The sequence below is a fragment of the Cyrtonyx montezumae genome, unplaced genomic scaffold (genome assembly GCF_038088225.1).
Source record: "Cyrtonyx montezumae isolate F1298 unplaced genomic scaffold, pur_monq_1.0 scaffold_14, whole genome shotgun sequence".
Taxonomy (NCBI): domain Eukaryota; kingdom Metazoa; phylum Chordata; class Aves; order Galliformes; family Odontophoridae; genus Cyrtonyx; species Cyrtonyx montezumae.
In genome coordinates this window covers 10,926,945-10,953,400 of record NW_027071870.1, presented here as the reverse complement: position 1 = coordinate 10,953,400, position 26,456 = coordinate 10,926,945, and the positions used below count along the sequence as shown (strand labels likewise).

Sequence of the window (26,456 nt, the reverse complement as noted above, 5' to 3'; positions counted from 1 at the left end):
AAGTTAAACTCCTAGATAGTGTGCTGGTGGGATTAGCCAAGCCTTGCAACATCAGGACTATTATGTTATAGGTGTGTTACAGACAGACATGTTAAGTCATTCTTACTGAGCAACAGGCTGGTTTTTATTTTTCCCTAGAAAAATTGCCATTTTAATTTGAATGGTGCTTCCTTAGCATCAGGAATTACTTGGAAGAAACATTGTGTTTGTCTGTAATTATCATTAAAAAAACCAAAAATCTCCAAAATCTGCTCCTGTAAGTGCACTGACTTTTCTCTAATCAGTGTTTGAACGTTAAAATATAGTGTCAACTTGAATATGTGTGCACATCACAGCTATGTTATAAAACAATTATTCAGGTGGGTCCTGTAGCAGCAGTATCAACTTGTTAGTCTCAAGTCCAAGTGTAAAAATGTGACTAAAGACTTCTTTTTGTGCCAGGAGATAGAAATTACCAATTCAGATTTTTGTGTTACTTGTGAGAGATTAGATTGTTTAATGCATAGTTTAAATGCTCATGTTCTATAGGTTGTAGAGGACACTTTTTTGTGTTGCTTTATTAATGACCAAAAGGCTTCTTCTGTGGATCTTACTGTCCTTAGTAATCAGCTTGTTTTAAATTAGAGAGTTTCCCTCATGCATGTGGTAAGTTACTCAGGTGATGCCAAAAGCCTGTATAAATAACCACTTCAGGATGTCAACAAATATATAGTCTCTAAAAACACTGACACTTTGAAACTGCTGTATATATGGTAATTTTTTTTTTTTGTAAGCATTGAGGTTTTCAGGAAAGACTTTTTTCTAGTTTCAAATTGAAGTTCTGCATTCCTCTTGCTTTGTTTTCCTCAAAACCGTTATATTGTGTTGCTGAACCTTAGTGCATGTTTATCTATAATTTTCAAGTAGCAAGGTGTGCTTTCTATTCAAGAGTTGTGCCTGCTACTAGCATATGATAGTGCAAAATGAATTCCTCACTGAAATCCTAAGGAGACTCAAGTCTGAAGATACTGTTGTGGGACATGAATTCAGGAAGAGGGTGGGGTTTTTTTTTGGTGTGTATGTGCATGGAATGGATACTTGGTATGTTAACTATAGTAACTTAGGAAGGAGGTGAACAAAGGCTGCTGGGGAACAGAAGTTTTGATGTGTGTGCAAAACCTTTCTTCTACTTCATGTTATAATTCACACTTGCCTTTAGAAGATAATCTTAAAATTCACTTAGCTATGTCTTCAACTGGTAAAATTGTCTTGCTTTTGAATTGTCACACGTGTCAACACTGGAAGGTAGGCTGGAAATTGCTGACATTGTAGGATGGATCGTATGCACAGATTCAGCTGAAGTTTCAGGTTATCCTGAATGATCATGCTGTTTCTGTGTACTGTTTGGGAAGAGAAAGAGGGAATTTAAGTATGAAAGCTGGTATGATGCCAAAAAACCAAGGTAGTACATCTTCCAGGTGTTCAGGGGCAGTAGGGGTAACTAAAGCTACCTTCCTTTGTTCAGTAATATAAATTGGTGGGAATAAAATTTACGTTTACAACAAATATGGAGTGTAAATTAGGTTTCAGTCTGTCACATGATATTACTTGAATTTGAGTAGTTGGAACTTGGTTTAGTAAAGAAAAAATATTGATTTAAACTACGTTCTGATTTTTTTTAATTACCTAGCAATTATTGGTTGTTTATGAGCTCATTTTTTTATTTAAAATATAAAAATGTGAACTTTCTGCACTTGTTACTATTCTCTTTCTAGTCAAATAATCTTTGATCTTTCAGATTTTAAAGCATTTTCATTCTCAAAACTGCCTTGTATGTTTCTGACTACTTTGTAGCATCTTTCATCAGAAGAAAACGACCACAGTTCTTGTTACAGCCAGTCAGATAGTCAGTATGGTTCTCCTCCAAAGGGTTGGTCAGAAGAGTTGGATGAACATGGTCAAACCTTATATACCAATGACTATACTAATGAAAAGGTACTTTTTTTCCTTCTTCTCATCACATGCTCTAAACCTCTTCAGCTAATTCACTAATAGAAATGAAGATTTCATTTCTAGAAGTGAATGGCATTCCTTAGTGGTACCTACCTTTTTGTCTTTAAATATGCATGAACTTTCTCAAATGAACTTTTTTTTCTTAAATGTGTACTTCACCATTCAGGGATGGTTTTCTTATTTTCATTGGTGTTGCATTATTTTAAATGAATGTGCCATATATATGTTTTTTTTTTTTCCTACCTCCCATCTTCTTGGTTATGCTTTAGGAATGACCTTCGTACCAATATAATGTTCTTATTATCCTTTAAGTGTTGCTCTTGTCTGCATATGTCTTTCAGATGAGGTGGTTTCAATTTGAAAATGCTTCTTTTCTCAGCTTCATCTCTTATTTGAAGTGCTTAGTACTGCTTTCACATGTAGACAAAATTTGTACTTTAAACCATAGCTGGATCAATAGATTTATGTTCTGTTCTCATTACCTAATTGTTACTGACAACTTAGTGTGATTCTGGATATTTCCTAGAATTTTCTCCTGCGCAAGGAGAACGTCAGTATCTATTTGTATTTGTAAAGCAGTCTATTTTTCCAGTTGTCCACTGAAGTTGTGTTTTCACTCCTTTGACTTTCAAGAAGTGTTTATTGTAGCGTCACCTGTTCTCCACTTAATGTATGCAAGTTCTTCTAAAGAGGCTTTTAAATAATTGAGTTTTGTCAGTTTTGCGTTTTTGTCCTTTCTGCTAAAAATCTATAGTGTCTGTCTCTGTTCTGCCAAATATGCAAGCATTTAAAAATACATTGGGACTGATAGAAAACAACTTACTGGTAGGTAATCTTGTGAAGCCTACTTGACCTGAGAACGTTAGAATAATGTTTTCCTATGCATATTTTTGTACGAACGTCCTGTAGAATTTTGTTCTTTACCAGTTCTGCACCATTAGTCATAGTCACCATGGTTTTACTTATTTGATTCTCGGAGTTGCTGATAGAGGTCACAGAATTTATATAATCTTCTTAGACTACAACTCGTGCTGCTGTTGGTACTATGAAAATGGAGTTCAAGTTATGTAGTAATCTCTATCAACAGTTACCTTGTAATTTTTATAATTTTATGTATAAAATCCTTACATGGATCTGGTGTAAAAATTGTACCTCCTTAAAATGACATCATAATGATAAGAGTGAGATATGTAATCTTAAAAATATCTGTTTATCACAATCTCATGGTTGATTATGTGAGTCATCAGGAATTCAGTATCTGTGTTATTGCAGGAGTTTTTCCTGAGGAGTTTCAGAAGGAAAGAATGATAGTCAGCTGAATGTAGGAAGCTGCAAACTGTAATGTTCTCATTGCTGACTAAACTTAGTTAATGGAAGCTACTTCCTAGATCCTGCTGAAGTCGATGGAATTTTATTAAAAATTCACTTTAAATCCCAATGTTCAGAGTCTAGCTATGTTATGAATGTCACACTAATTGCATTTCCTGTCATCACGCTTCTTTCTACAGTGGTTAAAACATGCAGATGAACAAGGTAGACCATACTACTACAGTGCTGATGGTTCCCGATCAGAATGGGAGCTACCAAAGGTGAGTGACCTGAAAGAGAAATGCTGACAGCTTGTCTTGGACTGTTCCCCTCCTCCCTAGGAGATGTTCCAGAGGGCCTGAGCAAGCCCCTGAGCTCCTTCCTATTAGTAACCACCTACGGAATGAAAATCAGCCTCTGTTTTTCAGTTTGTGCTCTCATATGCTTTATCTCTTGCTTGTACAAAAGTTATCAAATATTCCTTTTAGAAACTTTCCTTAAATTATTTCTCTTGATCTATCTGAGTAGGCTGTATTCTTAATCCCTTATGGAGTGATCTTTGAAAGTACTAAATGAGTGGCAGCAAATATATGATTAACAGAAGTAAATTAGCAATTTACTTCTCAATTTACAGTGCTGTGTATTGACAGAAATTCCTACCTTTAGCTTTAAATAATGTGGAATATATTAAACATTTCAGCAAAAATATTTAGCTAGTCTATAAGTGTGTCTGATGAACAGACAGGAAAAACGTTACAAAGATGTGAGTAGTTGAGGCGTGACCGAAGATCGGCCTTCTGGAAAGCTTGCTGAGGTGGGTTCCAGAAGTGCTTTGGGACAGATGAACTGGAAACACAGCACAGACTGCAGAATGGCTTTGAAAAAAAATAATCCCTGCTGAAAACTCTCATGAGTGCTTAGAGAAAAGACCGTAGAAAGACTTCAGCACTGCCACTCTTGTTTACGTGAAGATTTAGATACTTGGAAAAAGATCATGGAAAAGAAATTAGCCGCAATCTACAGTAATGCTCAGCATCGGTTTTTCCCCTGACATATTTAGTTCCTGTGCTGCCATCCAAAACTAATTGTAAAATAAATGCGTGGAATAGTATGGTCACGTGGTGCTGTTAAAGCAGGAAATTAAAAAAAGATAATGCTTTTTATTTTAAATGATTGTTAATAATTTGCACATCATTAGAACAAAAACCAGAAGGTTTATGGATACGGTGCTGAGAAAGTACTATAACATAAAAAAAAAATCACTTTTATAGCATAAGCTGTAAATGTGAATGTGCTCTGGAGTAGCACTTCAGTACTGAATGTGTGTATAAAAACAAGTATCTGATGGTGCTGGGGAGGAGGGTGAGATACAACACAAATTACTTCAGACAGTCTTATAGAAAGCCCTCCAGTCATATACATTTATATAACATCTAGGAATAGCTGAATGCCTCTGGCTAAAATAACATCTGGATGGAGTAGCTTTGACAACTGCTGAAAAATTCTGTTAATGTTCATGATGAGTGTGACACAACTTTTTGTAGTGCAGCAGAGGATCACAGGCTCTTAGAGTTGCATGAATTGGAAAGGACCCTACAAGGATCATCAAATCCAACTGTCCATACTACTTAAAAGTTACCTACGAATCAAACCCAATGGCTGAGAGCAGTGTCCTGACACTCCTTAACCTCCCAGAGCTCCATCCCTCAGGGCTGTGCCCACTGCCCCGTGCAGCCCGTCCATGCCCACCGCCCTCCGGTGCAGAACCGTTCCCTGACCCCCAGCTGCCCCTCCCCTGACACAGCTCCATGCCGTTCCCTCGGGCCCTGCCGCTGTCACACAGAGCAGAGCTCAGCGCTGCCCCTCCGCTCCCTGGGAGAGCTGCAGCCGCCATCAGGGCTCCCCTCAGCTCCTCTGCTCTGGGCTGAGCACACCCAGGGCCCTCAGCTGCTCAGTCGTACGTGTTGCCTTCTGGACCCTTCCCCATCTTCACAGCCCACCTTTGGACACTTTTGGATGATGTTGTGTCCCTCTGGACAAACTGTGTGCAGTGTTTGAGGCAAGGCTCCGCAGTGTGAAGCAGAGCAGGACAGTCCTTTCCCTCGCCACACCCAGGTGATGCACGCTCCAACTTCTCCTATTTTTTGTCCTAAGTTTTCTGACAGCTGAATTATTCTTTAACCTGGATAATAGGCTTTAATTATAACCAGTAGTACTTCATACCAAAGACTTTGTCTTTTCTCCTGTGGATTCTGCTACATTCAGTTGTCTGTTCTTACTGATTATTTAATAAACAAACAAACAAAGCCACAAAGGAAAAAAAAACCAAACAACCCATCAGGTTAGAAGGTGAAGCAAAGAGTATCCAGGGCAGTCAGTTCAGCAGACTGGGTCCAGAGGGGTTTCTGATCATTTCTGCTCCAAGTGGAGCTGTTTTCCACAGCAGCCCCCTGCCCTGTAGAGCCGCTGTTCCCTCAGTGCAGCCAGTGCATGATGAAACTGCTGCTGTGCAGATGGAACATGAGAAGCCTTAATTCCCCACAGAAAGAAAGGAAGGGGTGGGGTGAGGTCCTTAAAAGGCAGAAAAGAAGTGTTATATTTCTATTTATGTAAGGTAAGAAAAGCATTTTATTTAGTTCACAAGAAATTGCAAAACAAGTGCATTGATGTTAGTTCAGTCACAGCACTGAGAAGTTTATTTAAAGCCAAGCACAGTCACAGTATTAGAGAAATATGTTCTGAAGTAGAGAAGAGCTTTACTTCTTTTACTTCAGAGCTTTTGTTCTGAAGTAAAATTCCAAGAAAAAAAGCTCAATTTCAGACTATTTACTGGAAAAATGCAAGTGACGTGGTAAAGTATATAAGGTGGTGGAGGATAATGGGATATCAGAATGTTTTTAAATATCCCTGTTTTAATCCCTGACCTGTTTTTAACATTGTGACTTTACCAAGTTTCTTTGTCAGCCGCTTCCCACTTTCCTCCCTTCACCCACCCAATTCCTTGTCTTTGACTATGGCTGTTATTAGCACAAAGAGGAATCTTTGTTCTCTGTCTTGAAGCTGACAGATCTGTGTCATCTCCCTAAGAATGAGGACAACTGCTACGAATAGCTTGGAGGTATTGTATTTATTTCAGTCACAATTAGGCTAGGACAGAGCCTTGAGCCATTCTTCATTAACAGGTTAAAATTAAATATAAATTATTCAGCACAGCCAGTTGAGAGGGTTAGAAAAATTTACAATGAGGCAAAGAGCTTTCAAGTAGCTAGTGAAAGCATTGAATGACTTCAAGGATAACCCTCTGTTACCTGAATTAATATAATCAGTGTCTTCACCCTATACAAAAAGCTTGTATAACAAGAAGTCAGGGTTGTTTGGTGTGTGCAGTAGGAACGCAGTTTGCTGATGTTCTCGCTTGCTAATAAGAGAAACAAACTGGGAGTGCTAAAGAGGGAGTAACTTAGTGGGACAAGCTAGAGTTCTGGGGAAATTTTTCAAGAAGCAGTAGTCCGTATATTTGGAATTCTCTGTTGTATTATTAAAAGTTTTAGAATTAAGAAAATGAAAGCATCTTCTTAAGGCATCTGTTGTCCTAAGGTGTTTTCTGTATGGCCCTTAGCTAGTCTTAGTCTTCAGAATGACACCAAATATGCGAAGGACGAATCTGTGCATCACTGGCACCCTGGCTGCTTCTCTCTAACCAGTGGCACTTTTCCATTGTAGTGCATGGTTAGTTCACCTGGAGAGTCCAGAGTCCAAATTAGTATCTGTATCTCACTGTAATTCTTTTTGGAAACCACAAATCAGACGTTTATTTTAGGAGCAGAGGCTTGTATTGAGCCCAGAAATATTTAGCTTTCTGTTTTTAACCTGAGTAGTTTATTCTGCTGTTCACAGAGAGGAAAATATATCTGGCAAACCATGAACACTTGAGTGAAAATTGTTTACTTTACACCTATGTTGTGAGAAAATGAGGGATAGATGTCAAACATTCTTTTTAAAGACTTGTCAGTTTATTAACGCTGGTTGTATCACCAGCACAAAGTACTGAAGCTGTTGAGATGCACAGCATGGTGTTCCTGAAATGTTAGCAGTGCTTTGTTAGCTCTATATACTGTTCCTTTATGTTGCAGTATGTTTGTAAAACTGGAGTGTCAGCCTTGCTTACAGGCCTTTCTTCCTTTGGGATGGAGTTACCTGCTAGGTGAACAGTTTGTTGATGGTATCAAAGGCACCTTTTAAATATAGATCACCTGTAAACAGGCTGTGACTATATTCTAGCTCTTAAGATAGATTTAATTCAAGACACTTAGGAGTCTGTGACTGTGGTTACAACTTGTGTTCTTTGAAATACTCAGATGGAAATTGCATGAAGGATTTCCATAAATAATATTCATTAAATAGAATTATATAAAATTTATGTATTATATAAAATTAAATTAAATAAATGATTTACTTCATAGCAAAAACATATTTGAACTGTCAATTTTAGTGGCTTATAAGTGTTGTGAAGAACAGTTTATAGCAGCGTTCTGCTGTTAAGGCGTAGTGTCATTGAAACTTGCTTATATTGTAATTGCAATGTGGGCAACTTTGGTGCATATTGCTTATCTTGCTGACACAGTTTGAGTTGTGGGAGTGTCTGTATGGATACTTCTATTACAGAAAAGCCAGAAAGGCAAGCTGACATTAGATTTCTTGCAGCATGGCTGGAGGGTTCATCTTCCATTTAATGCGGCAACAAACTGAGAGTTGCTTAAACTTCACCATTTTAAAGTAGCAGTTGATGCACGAATGTAAATGTGCTGAAACCAGTATGAAGTCAGTGCAATCTCAGGTGTGAATCTCTACAGTGCCAACCAACACACCTCTGTACATGATGTACTGAATCTTCTTCTCAGTACTACAATGTTTATTCAACTAGGAGTACTTTAGCACTCTTAGTGCATGTCAAAATAATTTAAATGCTGAAGTTTTCACTTATCTTCTTAGTAGCTGTTGATTTATTGGAGCATGAACTTTGTTCCTTTTAAAATACAAAGTTTCTGTCTCACTCTCTACCATCGTTATCATAATGTTAGTTATTTTGGCACTAAGTTTAACTTTATGTTATTCAGCTTGAATTTGGCATTTGTTATTCAACTGTAGTCTTTCTGTGCTTTGTCAGTATGTGTTACCATCTTTGAAGACCTGAGGCTCTGAGTTTGCAGTAGTAAAACAGTAGCAAAACTGTAAAATTCAGTGTGGTGTCAAGGATAGTTTTTGCCTTTTTTGAGTATTTGACTTTCCTGTGTTACATTTTACTCAGTTGACTCTAGTCCTTTATATGTCACACATCCTTTTGCTTCTGGATATAGATTTCAGTCTTCTAACACTGAAAAGAGAGAATTGAGTTTGTTAGTGACTTTGTAAAAAGCAAGGAAATCTTATGTAGTTTTTTCTTGTTTGTATTTTCAGTGTTAAACTTTGCTTGAAATATTTTTATAGTTCTTTATAATGCTGTCTCGGTGATGTTGATTTTAAATGGCTCTGCTACTTGCATGTATGCTGCAAAGCTGAAGTTGAATGCTGGATCCTTCTCATGGCCTTCATATTCTCTGAACCTGTTCATCTCTGGATGCCATTGCCTTGGATTTATCAGAATGTAAATCTTCTGTCTTCCTTGTGTTTAAAACTTTGCCAAGTTTTAAAATTATTTCCTGCTAAATACTTGCTTTCTGCACTTAGGTATGTTGCACAATAGTAAATCCCCTTAACAGTAGTGGTTGTCCTTTTTCTGAAAAAGGAAGTCCTCACTTAGTGTCTACTCTCTTAAGCGTAGGAAACGTTTGGGTCAAATAGAAATATATTCAGTTAAACATTCTTAATCTGCATGGCTTGCTGTAGAATAGCAGGGTTATCCTTGTCTTATGTAAGACTTGACAGGTGGTTTTTATTGTCAGTGAAATATGAAGACTTGTATATTCAAATCTTATATTTATCCTTTTGCCATGCTGGTTCTTGATATGCCAGTTGGTTGCAGGTAAGCTTTTGTCCAAGAAAATCAAACATCTTTCTATAGAGGACTACAGCAGACAGGACAGTTCTGCAGATTAAAATTTAAAAAAGGTTGTTTGCACACACTTGGATGAAATCAGGAATCTGAAAGTTTGTATTGTAAAGATGTAGGCCTTTTTTGTGTGAGTTAGATCCTACTTATAGTTTGATTTTTCTTTTCTTTAGTATAATGCTTCACCACAGCAGCAAAGGGATATAATAAAGAGTAGGAGTCTGGACAGGAGGCTACAAGAACCAATAGTTTTAACAAAATGGAGGCACAGCACAATTGTGTTGGACACCAACGATAAGGTAGGAGCAAGTTAAGCAGCATGCTGCAATGTGAACTGTTTTTGATTTGTGAAGTATTTAAAAGAAACTGCCACGTATAAATTTCTGAAGTCTTGTTTCTATGTTTCATTGTATTGCTTTGATAACATTCAGAGAATCCAAGGACTGTTTGATAATTTTTTTGTTGTTTCTTTGTCAGTGGTAGCCTTATTCTTGTTAGCCTTGAAATATCTTAGCTAGCATTAATTCAGACTCTGGTGTTTATAGTCATTTTGCTTCTAATTGGGAAGTTCCTGGAATTCAGTTCAGGCTGTGGGATGTAGTCAGGTTTTAAATTTAGGAATTGTGAATGCGGGCAAGGTTGCCATGTAAGGAATATTGATATTTCTTGTCTGAATATTTTAGTGGTAGGAAACACCAAGCATGAATCCATTTTAAATATGGCAGAGAAGTAACTGAAGTATTCATAGAGATGAAACAAAACTTGCGCTTGCTAAGCTAAAAATTCTAAATTAAAGGTATAAATAGCGGTGTTATGTAGTGAACTAAACCCTTTAATGACAGTTCTGCTGTCTCCATTGTAATGTGCAAAGAGGAAAAGTTGTGCTTGATTATAGCAGGGTTGTAATGTTGTTGTTGTTGAAGGGCAGAGCACAATTCCAAAAGTGCTAAAATGTTTTGTTTTAGTTTGCCTCCAGAGCTGAGCTGGGAGTTTGGTCGAACAGAGCTGAAACAGTAGTAACAGAAGCTGTTTTCTGTGTATTTTTTGTGGCACGTTCTTGGTAGTCTGGTTGGGACTATCAATTAACAGATGCTGTTTGAGCAAACATGGGGCAAAAGCTCTCCATTGTTTTTCCTCTGCCTGTCTGTCTTCTGTCTGATTTCTGTCACAGCCATTCCTACTTACTACACTGTGACATTCTACCAGTGCTTGAGGAGAGCTGATGTAAGCAGAGAGGAACTGAAATTGATGTTGTAGAGGGAATGAATGACTTGCTGATTTCTGTAACTTCACAGCAGCTGGACCCAAGATTTGTGGAAACTGAAATGCTTCTTAATGCTGAAGTGTTAGCACAGGCTACTGACAGTAAGATGGCAGCAAACTGGCTTGTAAACTTCCTGTTTGTAAGGATACATGGAGAAATTAAATTACATTTGTGTAGTTTTGGGAGTATGGAGAACGACCATGGAGTTACCATGAGTTGACTTAGTTCTTCAGAATAGAATTTATTAGATTCACAGAATCACAGAAATGTAGGGGTTGGAAGGGACCTGCAGAGATCATGGAGTCCAACCCCCTGCCAAATCAGCTCCCTAGACTAGATTTGATTTTAAATGCTGGAGCTGTCAGTTTAGAGTAAGTCGTACTTAGTGCTGAGGACCCAGGGATCATGCTTGGCTGACAACTGCACACTCTGCATCTAGATGCATCAGTTTAGTTTTAGCAGTTCCGAGGTCCCATTGTTCTCCTTCATCCTCCCTGTTTCTCTTATGCATCTTTCTGTATCATCTGCATTGTCAGCTTTGTTTGAATGGCCATATGGATACCTGCAAAATCAAAGCCAAAAGGAGTCTCCTAGCTTCATATGAAGTCTACATTTCACAGGTGTGAACACTTCTGTTGGAAATAAATAAAAATGTTCACTGTACTTTTAAAAGAAGATTTTTTTAAAACAATGCAATGGTAGAGTCGAAGTGCTGCTTTTGTAGGCAGATGGATTTTAAAGTGCAGGTGTGTAGGGAAAAAACAAATGCTTTTGTTCAAATGGAAGCTCAGAATTAGGGAGAACTATCAAGAGAATTAAAAGGGAGGAGGGGGAGAAACACATAGGAAGTAACAAAGACCAAATGCTGCTTATCATCTTTTTGAAATTCTTTTCTGGATTTTCACGGGGTATATTTGTGCAGGGCAGTCAGTGCTTCAGAAGAAACACACATGCCTTTTTGGTTCCAGCATTTTTCTTCTTTTCAGACATGTGTTAATTTTCTTTTGATCCTTCATTAATGTCTAGTTTAAAAGTAGAATGCAAATCTCTAGAAATTTTCAGTATTTTACTATAAAGAAATGAACTGTCATGACTCACAGAATTTAACAGAGGAAGTGTATGCTTTTTCTGCATGTGTAACTATTTATGGTGCTGGTCTTAAATTTATTGACCATGTAGAAGCGTAGTTTGTTCTTCAGATGTTGTTTTCCATGTGGTGTCCTGTAGTATGTTTGTGTTACAAACATACTTCATAGTTTGATTGCAGTCATACAAAAAAATCTGCTCCTTATTATGGATGAAAGCTTTGCTTTAGGCTGATAAAAGTATGTATTATTATTTTTTTTCAAATGGGTTCATGCTTAATAATCTGGTTTGATTGGGCTGGTAAGTATTGCAAGAACGTTGTTTAGTTAAGCAAGTTTATAATACAAGTATTTCAGAATATCACAAATGCATTAAAATGTATTTTTTGTGGGAGTTGGGGGGAGGTTGGAGGGTGTGCTGTTAGGGGGTGAAAAAGGCTTTATTTTTTAATAATAATAAAGAATTGTGAGAAAGGATAACTTATACTGATTATTTAAATCCTGTAGGAATCGTCAAGTTCTTCTAAGGCCAGTTTTCCTGAAAATGAGTCCTCTCCTTCTTCACCGAAGCATCAAGCCACAGTCAGTATGGAAGTTGTTTAAATAAGTAGATATAGAAACATGCTATTCATGATTAGATAACTGACAGTAAACTTGATTATTATTTATTGAGGAAAATGATGGGATAAAATGAATAACGTTATAAAAGGAGTGTATTGCATCCAACTGTGCTTTAAAAAAAAAAGATACATTTGATTTAAAAACAGAAAACAGCTTTGTGACTGTGGGTTATTCCACAGTGAATGTTTAGCTTAGTTATGTCAAACTACATAGGACTGACTTTTTTTTTTTCTCCAAGTCATGCCTTCACACCTAGCAACCTGGAAGCTTACAAGCAGAAATAAACTTTCTGTATCCACTGTGTTTATCATCCTCATTAGTCAGTAGTAGCTTGTATGATCTGATGTATTTATTTTTCACTTATTTTCATCTCCTTGAAAAGATGTAGGAATCAGGAGAGCCTTACATAAATTGGTTGGTTTTTTTTTTTTTTTTTTTTTTTTGCTTTCATAGGGTAAATAGCAGCAGGGAAACTTAAACTTGCTAAAGACATATTACAAATGCTAAACAGTGTTGTTGTTTTTTTTGCCTTGGTTGTTTAAATGTGAACATTTACTTGCTCTTGAAATATTAGATTTTGTAGCAGAACTCACTACTAGTTTTAAGCAGTTGGAAAAAAAGGTCTGTTTTCTTTAGTTGTCTCTCAAAATTAATATTACCAAAAAAAGTTGAATTTTTGTGTTTTGTTATTTAGACTGCTCTCATCCCCCCCCCCCCCAGTTAAATATTACCATAATTTTCTCATTAGTACCCTCTAGTGTTGTTGTTGAGTAAGGCATTGTGGTATGCTTCCCAAGTAGTTCTTTTCTGGAAGATTACTACTGGTTCCATGTGCAATTTTTTTAATACCACAGAATATTTGAGAATGTGAGCAGAGATTACTCAGTCAGTGAAATCCTAGTTTTGGAAAACAATGTATATTTTCACTGGCCTGGGAAAGCACTCTGACGCAGTAGAGATTAAGACAAGCAATTACTAATGGATCAAAACAATGTATGAATTGCCAGATAAATGCTATCTTTGTATTTAATGTGGACTGCATAAAACGTGAATAAAAACTTATAAGATTCATTAAATTCAGATCTGTGTCTCTGATGAAGATGTTGTCAGAGTCAAATTTTCTTCTTCTATACTGTATTCTGTGGTCTACTTAAATTTTGAGATATTCTCTCTGTCATTCTCCTCTAAATACTTACTCATTTCGTTGGGTCTAAAATTGAGGTCAATTTTGTTATGATAAAGCTAATGCAGATCTTTTTTTAAATTTTTTTCAACTAAGATTACTTCTTATATTGTGAATTATTAAGAGCTATAACTGAAAGGAACTGATTCAGAAAAAGACAAGAACTAGTGGGACAAAGGTGCAGTGACTGTTGGTGGTAGAATTTCTTAGTTCATTTTGAGAATAGTGCACATTGACAATTTCATTTTTATCATGCACTATTTTTTTTTTCAAACAAGCCTTATTTTCTTATTCTTGCACAGAAACTAGAAATATTCACCCCTTTGTAACTTGAGTGTACCTTTCTTATTCGGTGTTGTTCATTCTCTGCCATTCACTTTTGGATCTCCAAATTTATAGTGGCATACAAATATAAATGATTTTCATCCACAGTATGTAATTAAGTAGCTAACAATTCTAATCTTTTACTTGGGGTTAGGAAAAAATAGGACATCAAATGTTTTGCTCATCTGTTTTGAAAACTAATATATTAATATTTTTATGCAGTTGAGGCATGATTTATTTAAAATACACAATTACTTTAACATGAGTTGGAAGAATTCAAAGAATTTAGGTTGTTTGTCAGATCTCTTTTTTCAGTAAAAGACACAAACACAGAGTTACTGTTATACAAATCAATATATCCGTGTTTAATATTTCCACTGTATTGTACCATAACATTTTTAAGCTTTTTTTTTCTATTGTAAAGAACCTAGGCTCTGAAGAAGGAAAACTTTATACCTTCTTAACAGTAATTCATATACAATACTATTTCCCAGGAACATCTTGGTTTTACTGATCACTGCATGTTTAAATATACTTATGACATTTTCTTGAAGTTGTGACACTGGCAAAAATGACTTGTTGCCCGAAGTTGATTATTTGTGGGGATTGAATTTGGTGATGTGACAGCAGTAAAAGCCCATTTGTTTAAGTTTGTCTTACTCCATCTTGCAGGGTCAGGAGAAGTATGGATTATTGAATGTGACGAAAATTACAGAAAATGGAAAGAAAGTTCGGTAGGTCTTGAACTTTTAGCAGTACATGGGCAAGATATTTTATCTATAAATGTTGGCATACCTATACATGATTAATGACCTAATTTCTAATTTCCTTTCTTTGTTTCACAGGCAGGCAATCTGCATTATAAACCTTAATGTAAAACCAACTGATCTAACTTAATTCTAGTGTTTGCAGAATCAGTATTAAATACTGTCTAAATGTATTCTTTCCTCAGATTTAATTTTGATTTACTTTTTTACCTTGAATTCTTTGAAAGGGATTTTCTTAGGCCTAGTACTGTGTGTGTCCAATCAACATTTCAGAACATTCGTACATGAAGCATTATTTTCTCAAGGATTAAATTGTTAGCACACGGCTGATCTCTCAGAGACCCTTTAACCTAGGTGCAGGGCAGGTGGGCAGCAGAACTGATCTCCTGCTTGGTTCCTCAGAGCTGCTCCTAAGAGTTTGGTAGGAAGGAGGTGTAGATGGTAGCCCATGCAAGCTGCTGCTGGTGTGCTATACTCTCATCGCTTAGGTCAAATCTGTTTGGAATCATTGATCTGGATTATTGGGCTGCTTTACAGAAGGATGCAACGTGACCGGTCACTTTGAGAGCTGTTCAATAGTAATTCGTGTTTAGGCAGTGGGAATGGATTGTTAAGACTTGTAAAGCTTTTTATTTTTTTCAACCTCAGGGCAGATTTTCTGGCACAAAAATTGTCAGACAGCTAAAGAACTGATTTGTTCCTGTTCTATATTTTTTGGATATGTAACAAATATTTTGTTGCTGGTGTAAATGAGCTTATTGCATAAAAGTGGGACACTTCCATCCCAGTTAGATGTGATCAGTCAGTTTCAGAATTATGCAGTACTTTGGCATAATCTCCTTAGTACACAGTAGGCTGAGCATTCCAGATTAGCCCTTTGGAAATTATAATTGTATGGCATTCCTTCTGGTGAGCTGCTTCCACTACTAATTAGGTTTGTTTGATTTAGATTTTGATGGTCAGGCTGGGACAATTAACATATGTTCCCTTCTGCAAATGTGCAAGCAGTTAAGACTTGCTGATGGCACTAATGGCAATGTATATGGTTAAGTATATTAACATGCAGGTCAGCTGGGCAACACCACTTTAATGTCTGCCTTTATAGTCAATTTATTATATTTTGTTTACAAATTCTTACAGAAAGAATTGGATGTCATCCTGGGCGGTATTACAAGGTTCATCACTGCTGTTCACTAAAACCCAAGGAAGTGGAACTGGCTGGGTAAGCTCTGGAGCAAGGCCTTGCCTTCTTCTAAGTGTTAATATCATAAAGTGCAGCAAATTAAAACCCTGTTATTTATTGGTCTTGAGTACCAGCATGTATGCACCATTTACAAAAACAAAACGTTTATATATGGGATGGAGAGTCAGGGAAGGATACCAGAAAAATAATTTTAGTGCAGAATGAAGTGATAACCAGATGTAGAAGTGTTTCTGAAGTATAAATACATGTAGTAAGAAATAAAGAGGTATTCAGATCTCTAGTAACTTTCATTTTTTTTGTTTTTGCTATTTCTGTTTCTTACTTGTGTTTGTCTAAACAGTTCTGTTGTACTGCTCTTGATATTTTTCCTAGAATCCAGGCAATCCTGTGGTACATGTAACTTTAAAAAATAATCTGACACTTGGAGACTTGTTGCATGGGAATATTTAAATAATAATATAGATGAAAGGGACTTCTGAAGCTGGTAGGCAGCAATACTTTGAAGTTGCAAGAGAGTGTTCTTGTAGTGTTGTCTTACTGTTTAGTGATGTCCACATAATGTGTGATAAGTATTTGCATCTCTTTTGAAAGAAAAACATCACACTGAAAACAATGGCAACAATTATTCAATTTTTATAAAATTTCTAATTTAATAGCATTATAGTTGTATTTATCCTGCTACATTCCTACATTAATCAGTATAAAAATGGTTCGTTGCCTATGGGTTACTTACCCACTTTTAGAGGTTTGATATTAAAAATGAATGTAGATCTCCTATAATAGCTAAAGAGAGGTCAGATGTAGTGTTGGTTATTTCAAGGTATTATTATGCTCATTCCAACAAAATTTCATCTTACTGCTGTACTCTGTGCTTTGCTCATATTTCTACTTGACTCACTTTCTCCTCCTACAGTTCTTTTGGGGCAGCACATTGATATTGACCATTCTTTTCTAAATCATTGAGTTTGTTTTTTTTCCTGCTGTTTTGTTGCTGTAGAAGGGATGGTTGGAGGAAAGTGGGTAAAGCTGTGTGAATAAAAACATCAGGGATAATAGGGAATGGAAATAGTGAAGTTAGACAAGGTGGTCAAACAGATGGAAAACAGAAGGGAAGAAAAAAAAATAAGTCTTAGAGGCATGAGATAAGGTGAATTGCACCATTTGTTGTAGGAAGAGGATGCTGTGACCTAAGGAGGTCTGCCCATACTGAGTGTGGGGAGGGGGAGGGAATACAATGCACATCAGAGGGTCAAGCACAGAAAAATTAACAGAAACATGTACATCTGGAAGTTACTGACTTTCCCACCTGTAAACATGGGGATGCTAAGTAAATATAGTTAGTATTACTCACAACTGAGAGAAATAATAAAAAAAACAACTTGTGAACTACTTTTTCATATATTAACTTCTGTAACAAAATACGTTGAAGAATTACTGGAGAATCTTTAAGGGTGAGTTTCAAAGCAGAAAGTGCTAGTATTTGGAAAGCTATAAAACTTGCTCTGTTGTCTTCCTTCATCCCATTCAGTCACTGTCTATTGTTCAGTCAAGCTCATTTTTGTCATCCTACTTCATGAACTGGAAAATTCCCAGCCATTCAGGGATGAGGTTTGGTGTTTTGTCTCTGTGCACAAAGAACACTATTTTTTTTTATTCTAAAAACTTCTTAATACTCTTAATCCAAATTTTGCAATTGATGGAAAAAAGCAAAACAAAGCCAGAACGTTAACTATTTTTATTACATCACTGTTCCTGAATGTATGATATGGTTACAAATGGACATACGCCAGACTGAACTGTCTGTAAAAGACAGCCATGCAACTCTGCTTGTTTAGGGAGGAGACTTGTGTTGTGCTACACCTTGCAAACAGTCTTCTAGAGGGGAAAAAAAAAGTTACCAATTTTTTTGATAATTTCAGTGCAGCAAAAATATCATGGTCACTATATAGTAAGAATATTTCTGCGTGAAACTACTGAGTACCTGACAGTATGCACAACTATTCTGTTGGTACTACTGGTTACTTATAATTAAGTTGAGAATGTCAAGGGAGTGCATCAGCTGTGTGTGTTTGCATTTGGCTTACTCAACACATATCCTTTTGGAACATTGTGCACAAGGTTTTTGGGGGATTATTAAAAATTCCTCCTCTCTTGTCAGAAGCTTTGATCTTTATCAGTGTCTGTATTGAGTAAAGTCAAGTCTGTATGACATGAGAGAAGAATTACATTTCCGCTTCACCTCAATGGAAGAATGTTTGTTTAGCAGTGGTCTAGTAATTGATGTAACCATATCATTTTTTGTGCATTGTTTTGTGACTTCATCACTTTTCTTCCTTTTTCTCATCAAGTCATTTTGCCAAGGGGGCTCAATCCCTGAGCTCTTGCTCTCGCTGCTTTCTTCTTGGAAAAACGCTCTCAGTCGTCGACCTGCTGTCACCTATGTAAACTCTGCCCAAGTTTCAGCTATCAGTGTATGTGTTCTTGTTGCATGCCTCTTGTCACTGTAAGGCTGTTTGCCACTAATCTTCACAGTAAATCTAAACTTTCCCAAGGTTTGTTAACTTTTATCACCTCAAATAACAACTTATATATTGTTTGCTATTTTTCAATTTTTTTTTTGTTTTAAAGATACAAATTAACCAAAGTGTATTGCAATAATACAGTAATTGTTTTAATGGGATGAAGTATGAGGATCATCTGGTTCATTAGTGCCAGAATTATAATCCCAAATTTACCTGATGTTTGAACCACTAAATATCTTAACTAACACACAGCATGATATAGTCGTGTTTTTTTTTAACAGGTACTATGTCTAATTTTTTTAACAGAACTACTTCAGACTGTTTTTAAGGTTCCTGTGGTGCCTTTGATGCAGTGATGTACATGATGCTGTGGTTAATTTCAGTTATAACTGAAATAAAAATGTAAATATTACGCATTCAAGGAAAAAAAAAAAGACAAACCTGAAATGAAAAGAGCTCAAGGATGTTCTGGCTATATATACTGCATACAGAAAGCTGATGTAAATTTGTAGGACTACTTTTATGTGTAATTTAAGCATCTGTATTAGCTATATTTTGAAGTGTAAATGCCAACCTTGGAAGTACTCTTTATTGGAAACTGATAAAATGTTGGTAGCTAATGTGATAGAGAAGTTAAGGCTCTTGTTAGAAGGAATGGGCAGGGTTGACTGGCTATATAAGTAGTTTGTAATGCCTTAGTGCTGATTATTAATTTAACCAGAATTAAACTTATAGGTTCATAGGTTCATAAGGTTGGAAAGGACCTACAAGATCATCTAGTCCAACCATCCTCCTATCACTATCCCTACCCAACTACTAAATCAAATCCCTTAGCACCTCATCTAAACTGAAGCTTTCACAGTAAAGAGAATATGTATGTGTGTGTGTATATATATACATATATATATAGAGAGAGCAGTTTAAAGCAAAAGAATGTATCATTTCTTTGACGTTTTAGAGACTATAATAATTGTGGTCACTAAAACTATGTTGCTATCTCTTCTTCTCTCCTGTGTTCCCTGCAGAATGGAGAGTGCTAAATACTTTGGGTTTAGTTAAGATTCTTGAAAATATTAGACTTCTTTGATTGCGAAGTATCACATTACAATTCATATCTATATATATATTATTATAAACCATTATTTATTTATTTACTCTCAATTTTTTTTTCGCTTCTTTGTTTTTATTTTTTTTTCTGTCATGGTCTCTACAAGACAGAGGGCTTGCCTTAAGAAGGCTGTGGCGACCCAGACAGAAGGTCTGCCTAGAAGTGTGGCTACACAGGTCTCTGGTTGCAAGGAGTGTCAGAGCCTGCTACTACTAGATGAGGGTGCTAAGCAGTTCTCCTGTGCAAGGTGTGAGCAGGTGGAAGATCTGCTTAACATGGTGGTTGAATTGAAGGAGGAGGTTGAGAGACTGAGGGCCATCAGGGACTGTGAGAGGGAGATTGACTGGTGGAGTAACTCCCTAGAGTGCCAGAGAGAAAGGTACCAGGGAGATCCCCCACAGTTTCTGGTGGACTCCCTGACCTGTCCCCGTAGGGCAGAAGGGGGATATCTGAGGGATGGGGAGGGCTGGCAGAGAGTCCCTACTCGGTGCCGTGGGCGATCTCCCCCTCTGCCTCCCCAGTGCCCCCAGATACCCCTAAGCAATAGGTTTGCAGCTTTGGAAGTTGAAGAGGTGATAAGGGGTGAAGTGCAGGAAGATTCCCGCAGGAGGTCACCAATGGCAAGGCAGTCACCTCCGTGCATTGAGACTGCCGCTACTAAGAAAGAAAGGAAGGTGATCGTAGTGGGTGGCTCCCTTCTAAAGGGAACTGAGGGCCCCATTTGCAGACCAGACCCAAACCGCAGGGAAGTGTGCTGTCTCCCTGGGGCTCGAATCAGGGACATTACTAGAAGACTCCCGGACTTGATTCGCCCCACCGACTACTACCCATTACTAGTAGTTCAGGCAGACTGCAATGAAATATCTCAGAGAAGTCTGCGAACTATGAAAAGAGATTTTAGGGGATTAGGGCGATTAGTTCAAGGGGTGGGAGCACAAGTGGTGTTTGCTTCCATACCTTCTGGGGCGGTGAAGGACACAGAATGGGCTAGGAAAACACAAGTGATGAATAACTGGCTGAGAGGTTGGTGTAGAGATAGACACTTTGGGTTTTTTGACCATGGGACAGTTTACTCGGCTCCTGGCCTGTTATCTGTTGATGGGACACACCTATCCCAAAGGGGGAAACGAATCCTAGCACAGGAGCTAGCTGGACTCATTGAGAGAGCTTTAAACTAGCTGTGACGGGGGAAGGGGATAAAACAGGGCTCTCCAGTAAAGCGCCTAAGGAGGCTGTGCTGGAAAAAGGGGTGAGGCAGATATCTCAGCTGAAGTGCATCTATACCAATGCACGCAGCATGGGCAATAAACAAGAAGAGCTGGAAGCCATTGTGAGGCAGGCTAACTATGACCTTGTAGCTATTACAGAAACATGGTGGGACCTCTCCCATGACTGGAATACTGGGATTGATGGCTACAAGCTCTTCAGAAGGGATAGACAGGGAAGAAAGGGTGGTGGCATAGCTCTCTATATCAAAGAGTGTTTTGATGTTGAAGAACTAGTGGTCGGAAATGACAAAGTAGAGTGTCTATGGATTAGGATCAGGGGGATAGTCCTTAGGAGTGACATCGTGGTGGGGGTCTGTTACAGACCACCTAGTCAGGATGAAGAAATAGATGAGATGTTCTATAAACAACTCGTAGATGTTGCACGATGGCCAGCACTCGTTCTCATGGGGGACTTCAACTTCCCTGATATATGCTGGAAATACAATACTGCGCAGAGGAAGCAGTCCTTGAGATTTCTAGAATGTGTGGATGATTGCTTCCTGACTCAGCTGGTGCAAGAGCCTACCAGGGGAGATGCCTTGCTTGACCTACTTTTCACTAACAGGGAAGGACTAGTAGGGGATGTGAAGGTTGGAGATTGTCTTGGCCAGAGTGACCATGAAATGGTGGAGTTTGCTATTCTGGGTGCCGTCAAGAGGGTGACTAGCAAAACTATTACCTTGGACTTCCAGAGGGCAGACTTTGACCTGTTCAGGACACTTGTTGCAAGGGTCCCTTGGGACTTGCTCCTGAAGGGTAAAGGGGTCCAGGAAGCCTGGATGCTCTTCAAGATGGAAATCTTAAAGGCACAGGAGCAGGCAGTCCCGGAGTCCTGTAAGTCAAGCCGGAGGAGCAAAAGACCAGTGTGGATGAACCGGGATCTTTTGTTGAGACTCCGAGAGAAAAGGAGAGTCTATGTCCTCTGGAAGATGGGTCAGGCTACTTGGGGTGACTACAGAGAACTGGCCAAGATCTGCAGGCAGAAAATTAGAAATGCTAAAGCCCAGCTTGAAATTAGGCTGGCTACTGCTGTAAAGGAGAACAGGAAACCCTTTTACAAATATATTAACAGCAGGAGAAAAACTAAGGAAAATTTCCCTCCTTTACTCAACGAGGCAGGCAATATAACCACAGATGATAAGGAAAAGGCTGAGGTTCTCAATGCCTTCTTCACATCTGTCTTTAATAAACAGGACAGTTATCCAAATGGTACTTGCCCTGACCTGGAAGTCTGGGACGGGGTGCATAATGCACCCCCTGTGATTCAAGCAGAGACGGTCAGAGATCTTCTCCTCCATCTGAACTCCCACAAGTCCATGGGGCCAGATGGGATCCACCCAAGGGTGCTGAGGGAGCTAGCAGAGGTGATTGCCGAGCCACTTTCTGCCATCTATCAGCATTCCTGGTTATCTGGAGAGGTCCCACAAGATTGGAGGCTTGCCGATGTGACTCCCATCTTCAAGAAAGGCCGTAAGGAAGACCCGGGGAACTACAGGCCTGTCAGCCTGACCTCGGTATCAGGGAAAGTTATGGAACAGATGTTATTGAGGGAGATCACACGACACGTGCATGGCAATAAAGGGATCAGACCCAGCCAGCACGGGTTCACCAGGGGCAGGTCGTGCTTGTCCAACCTCATCTCCTTCTATGACTGGGTGACCAGACAGGTAGATGAGGGAAAGGCTGTTGATGTAGTCTACCTGGACTTCAGCAAGGCCTTTGACACGGTCTCCCACAGTATTCTCCTAAGGAAACTGGCAGCCCGTGGTGTGGACAGGTTCACTCTTCTCTGGGTGGAGAACTGGCTGGAGGGCCGTGCCCAGAGGGTAGTGGTTAATGGAGTTAAGTCCAGCTGGTGTCCTGTTACGAGTGGTGTCCCCCAAGGGTCAGTTTTGGGGCCCATCTTGTTTAATATCTTTATTGATGACCTAGACGAGGGAATTGAGTGTACCCTCAGTAAGTTTGCAGATGACACAAAGCTGGGAGGATGTGTCAAACTGCCTGAGGGTAGGGAGGCCCTTCAGAGGGATTTGGATAGGCTGAACAGCTGGGCTGAGCAAAATGGGATGAGGTTCAATAAGACCAAGTGCCGGGTCCTGCACTTTGGCCACAATAACCCCATGCAATGCTATAGGCTTGGGGCAGAATGGCTTGAAGAATGTGGAGAGGAAAAGGACCTGGGGGTGTTGGTTGATGCTCGGCTCAACATGAGCCGGCAGTGTGCCCAGGTGGCTAAGAAGGCCAACAGCATCCTGGCCTGTATTAGAAATAGTGTAGCCAGCAGGAGCAGGGAGGTGATCATCCCCCTGTACTCAGCTCTGGTACGGCCGCACCTCGAGTACTGTGTTCAGTTTTGGGCCCCTCACTACAAGAAGGACATTGAGGCCCTGGAGCGTGTTCAGAGAAGGGCAACAAAACTGGTGAGGGGCCTGGAGCACAAGTCTTATGAGGAGCGGCTGAGGGAGCTGGGATTGTTTAGTCTGGAGAAGAGGAGGCTCAGAGGAGACCTTATTGCACTCTACCACTTCCTGAAGGGGGGTTGTGGTGAGGAGGGGGTAGGCCTCTTCTCCCTGATAAGTAATGACAGGACAAGAGGGAATGGCCACAAGTTGCGCCAGGGAAGATTTAGATTAGACCTCAGGAAGCATTTCTTTTCTGAAAGAGTGGTCAGGCACTGGAATGGCCTGCCTAGGGAGGTGGTTGAGGCACCATCCCTAGCGCTGTTCAAGAAGCGTTTAGATGAGGTGCTAAAGGACTTAATTTAGTAGTTGGGTAGAGATAGTGATAGGAGGATGGTTGGACTAGATGATCTTATAGGTCCTTTCCAACCTTATGAACTTATGAACTTATGAACTTATGAACTTATGATTACCAGAGCTCTACTTTTATTATTATTTTTTGTAAGAAGGCAGTGACTGTAGGCTTTTTCAGTTAACTTCATGCTAAAAGTGAGGCAGCTGCCTTTTCTCTTTCTGTCCAATGAACCCATGTGTGTGGAAGGCATATGATTTGTATACGTTATTCTTTAAAATACTACTTTCTATAAGGGGAATAGTGGATTTCACTCCCCTCTCTTTCAATTCTTTCAGTATGTTAAAGGCTTTTCGCTTTTGTTGTGAATGGGCTATAATACGTACTGACAGATGCTAGTGATGGGGCTTCAAAAAACAACCACAGCAAATAGTAATTGCTTAAAGGATTTTTTTGTCAATCTTATGTAATAGCTGTATTTCCTCAGTGTCGGATATGCTGGTGGTAAACCAGAGGTGGGTAAACTTCCCACTTAAAGATCAAGGAAATAAGCGCTCTTTCACAGTTGATGTGGGCAAACTGTTTACTGTGTCTTACCACTCTTTACAGTGTACAAGAGTCCTGCATGTACGTTGCCATAGATCATCATTATTGCATATCTGAGTATACAGGGCTCAGCTGATAATCATGATAAGTGTTTGAAATGTAAATTCCTCCGATTGGAGTTAAATTTCAAATAACAGTCATAATTCTACTGTGGTAAAAAAGAATATCTTGTTTTTCTTTTTCTTGTCCAAGCTGTAAGTTCTGAAGTTCCACTGCCAATCCCAAATAAGTATCTGTCCCTCAGTACTATTTCTGAAGAAGGCATAGAATTAGAAAATTCTTTAAACTGATTAGAAACAGAATTATTAGAATGGCAGATGTTTGTATATCCTGAAGCCTTCTTATATATAATAGCCAGTACTGTTTCCAAAAAAAGCTGGAATACATCCTGTTACAGCCTGTGTGCTTTATTCTGTGCATGCTCCCATCATGTAAAGACAAGTGCTAAAAGCACTGAAAAGTGTGATCCTGATGTCAGCACTCATCTTCAAGGCAGTCTTCTGGCAACTCAGCATCTGTGTCTGAATGAAAAAAAAAAAGTAATGTTATGCTTCCGAAAAGGGGAAGTTATCTCTGCCTTGAAAATTGCACATCCCATGACTACTTTTTCCTAGAAAAATCTCTCAGAAGAGACTCTAGAACAACTTACTATGTTAGGGCATTTCTCAGCACTGTGTTCTAGGCTGCTTCCCTCTTTCTCTTTCATTTCTTCTCTCTGAAACTTCCCTGATGGCTGAGAACTGCAGTAAGGAGTAAGGACTGAATGTACTCTGATGACTAGCAATGTGCTCTGTTTTCAGGAAGCAGATTTTGTCTATGTGGAGGCAGCTGCTGAGGAGACAGCTTTTCTTTCTACTGCACTCAAAACCTGTGTGCTTCAGGAGGCTTCATTGCCTCTAACTAACCTTTGTAAGATGAGCATCCGAGCAGCCCTGCACAGGATGTGCTCCTGAAAGCTTTTGAGGAGGGAAATGACTGCTGGGCTCTCATCTCCACACAGCCAGGAACAGAAAAGAACCATGGCAGGGAAACTCGTAGGAGAGACTGAAGGCTGAACTTTGTTGTTCAAGGAAATTGTAGATTTATGATGTGTCTGTGATAAAAATGGTATATCAGAGGTTCTTTGCAGAGAGGCTTAGAGTGTTTGCTTTGCTGTTTTTACCTGCCACTAGCAATATCTGGCTATTTCTCTTCTTTTTGAGGGATTGTCCTGTGCTTCCCAAACATGCTGAAGGTAGTCAGACTTTTTTTAAAGGGGGGGGGGGGGGGAGATAAAGTACAGTACAGTGGTGTTTGAGGTAGTGGGAGATACCACCTGCAGCTCTACAAACTGGAACGTACTCGAGGGCAGGAGGGAAGTGCTCCTTGTGGTCTAAACACCAGTGGCTGTTGTTAACTGACTTCATCCAGTGCATGTCATCTCTGTTGCTGCTCAGCATCATGGGGAAGGCATTGGTTACAAATCCCTCATCTTGCAGAGGACTTCAGCACTAGTCTCATGCTCTCTGCAGTGGCAAAACCTAAATGTTTTTCAACATGGACCAAGGTTGTTGTGAACTCTGTTTCTGAACTTGGCCTATTCCAAAAGGTATTGAAAAATATCCTTAGATGAGAAATCTGAGTATCAAGATAGAAAGCGTAAGGCTTTTTCAGATGTTAGTTGGCATTGGGTAAATTAGGAGTATTCTTTCATTATGATATTTCACAGGTTAGTTTGTTTCATTCTGATCATCATTTAATTGCCATTAGGAATCAGGTAGGAAGATTTTCTAGTGGTAAACAGCCTTTCTAAAACGTAATTAGCATTAATTAACATCCTTGCTGTGAATTTAATCAGGAGCAGCAGGTCAGTTCTGTTTTCTGAGCTGTGTTTTCTCACCTTGGGTACAGTTGTTGTGGTACAGACTGGAAGCCTTGAGATGTTTGTAGCAAGGAGGCTGTCCTGAGGTTCAGCTCATCCTGAGTTGTCACATGAGCACAGAATATATATTTTTAAATAATTATAATTTAAGAACTAGAAAAGAACCTTTGTGATGGACCGGATGCTGCAGACTGTCCCCAAATGTACATTAATTTTTTTGTTCTGCATCCAATTGACTTCAAGATTTCTCTGGACGTTATAAAAACAAACAATGACTTATTAACAATTAGAGCTTTTTGTTTGCCAATTGTCTTCCTTCAGAAATTATAATTTAAAGATACGGGATGTATATGGTGGCCCTGGTAGAAATATTTGGTTATACACAGCATAATTTTAAAATTAGGGAGTTAAAATAGCTCTTCTTCATGCTGTGTTCCTCCAAATTGCTCAAAGGGTTGGTTGTGGGTTAAATGCTTCTTTATCACTTTGGTTACTTGTTTTTTAGTAGGTAGACAGTGAAATTGATTTCTGTTTACTTACTAG

General features: G+C 38.8%; 1 protein-coding gene across 7 annotated transcripts in view; it reads left to right on the top strand.

Moving 5' to 3' along the window:
- ARHGAP12 (Rho GTPase activating protein 12) overlaps window positions 1-26,456 on the top strand; it is a 73,633-nt gene that overhangs the window by 34,006 nt on the left and 13,171 nt on the right. For 3 of the 7 annotated variants that reach the window (XM_065731461.1, XM_065731460.1, XM_065731459.1), the window contains 6 exons: window positions 1,834-1,974; window positions 3,501-3,581; window positions 9,523-9,648; window positions 12,206-12,280; window positions 14,499-14,560; window positions 15,734-15,815. In XM_065731461.1, coding sequence (XP_065587533.1) covers window positions 1,834-1,974; window positions 3,501-3,581; window positions 9,523-9,648; window positions 12,206-12,280; window positions 14,499-14,560; window positions 15,734-15,815 — 567 coding nt within the window. The remainder of the gene's footprint in view (window positions 1-1,833; window positions 1,975-3,500; window positions 3,582-9,522; window positions 9,649-12,205; window positions 12,281-14,498; window positions 14,561-15,733; window positions 15,816-26,456) is intronic. The other 4 variants (XM_065731464.1, XM_065731463.1, XM_065731462.1 and 1 more) reach the window with 2 other exon arrangements.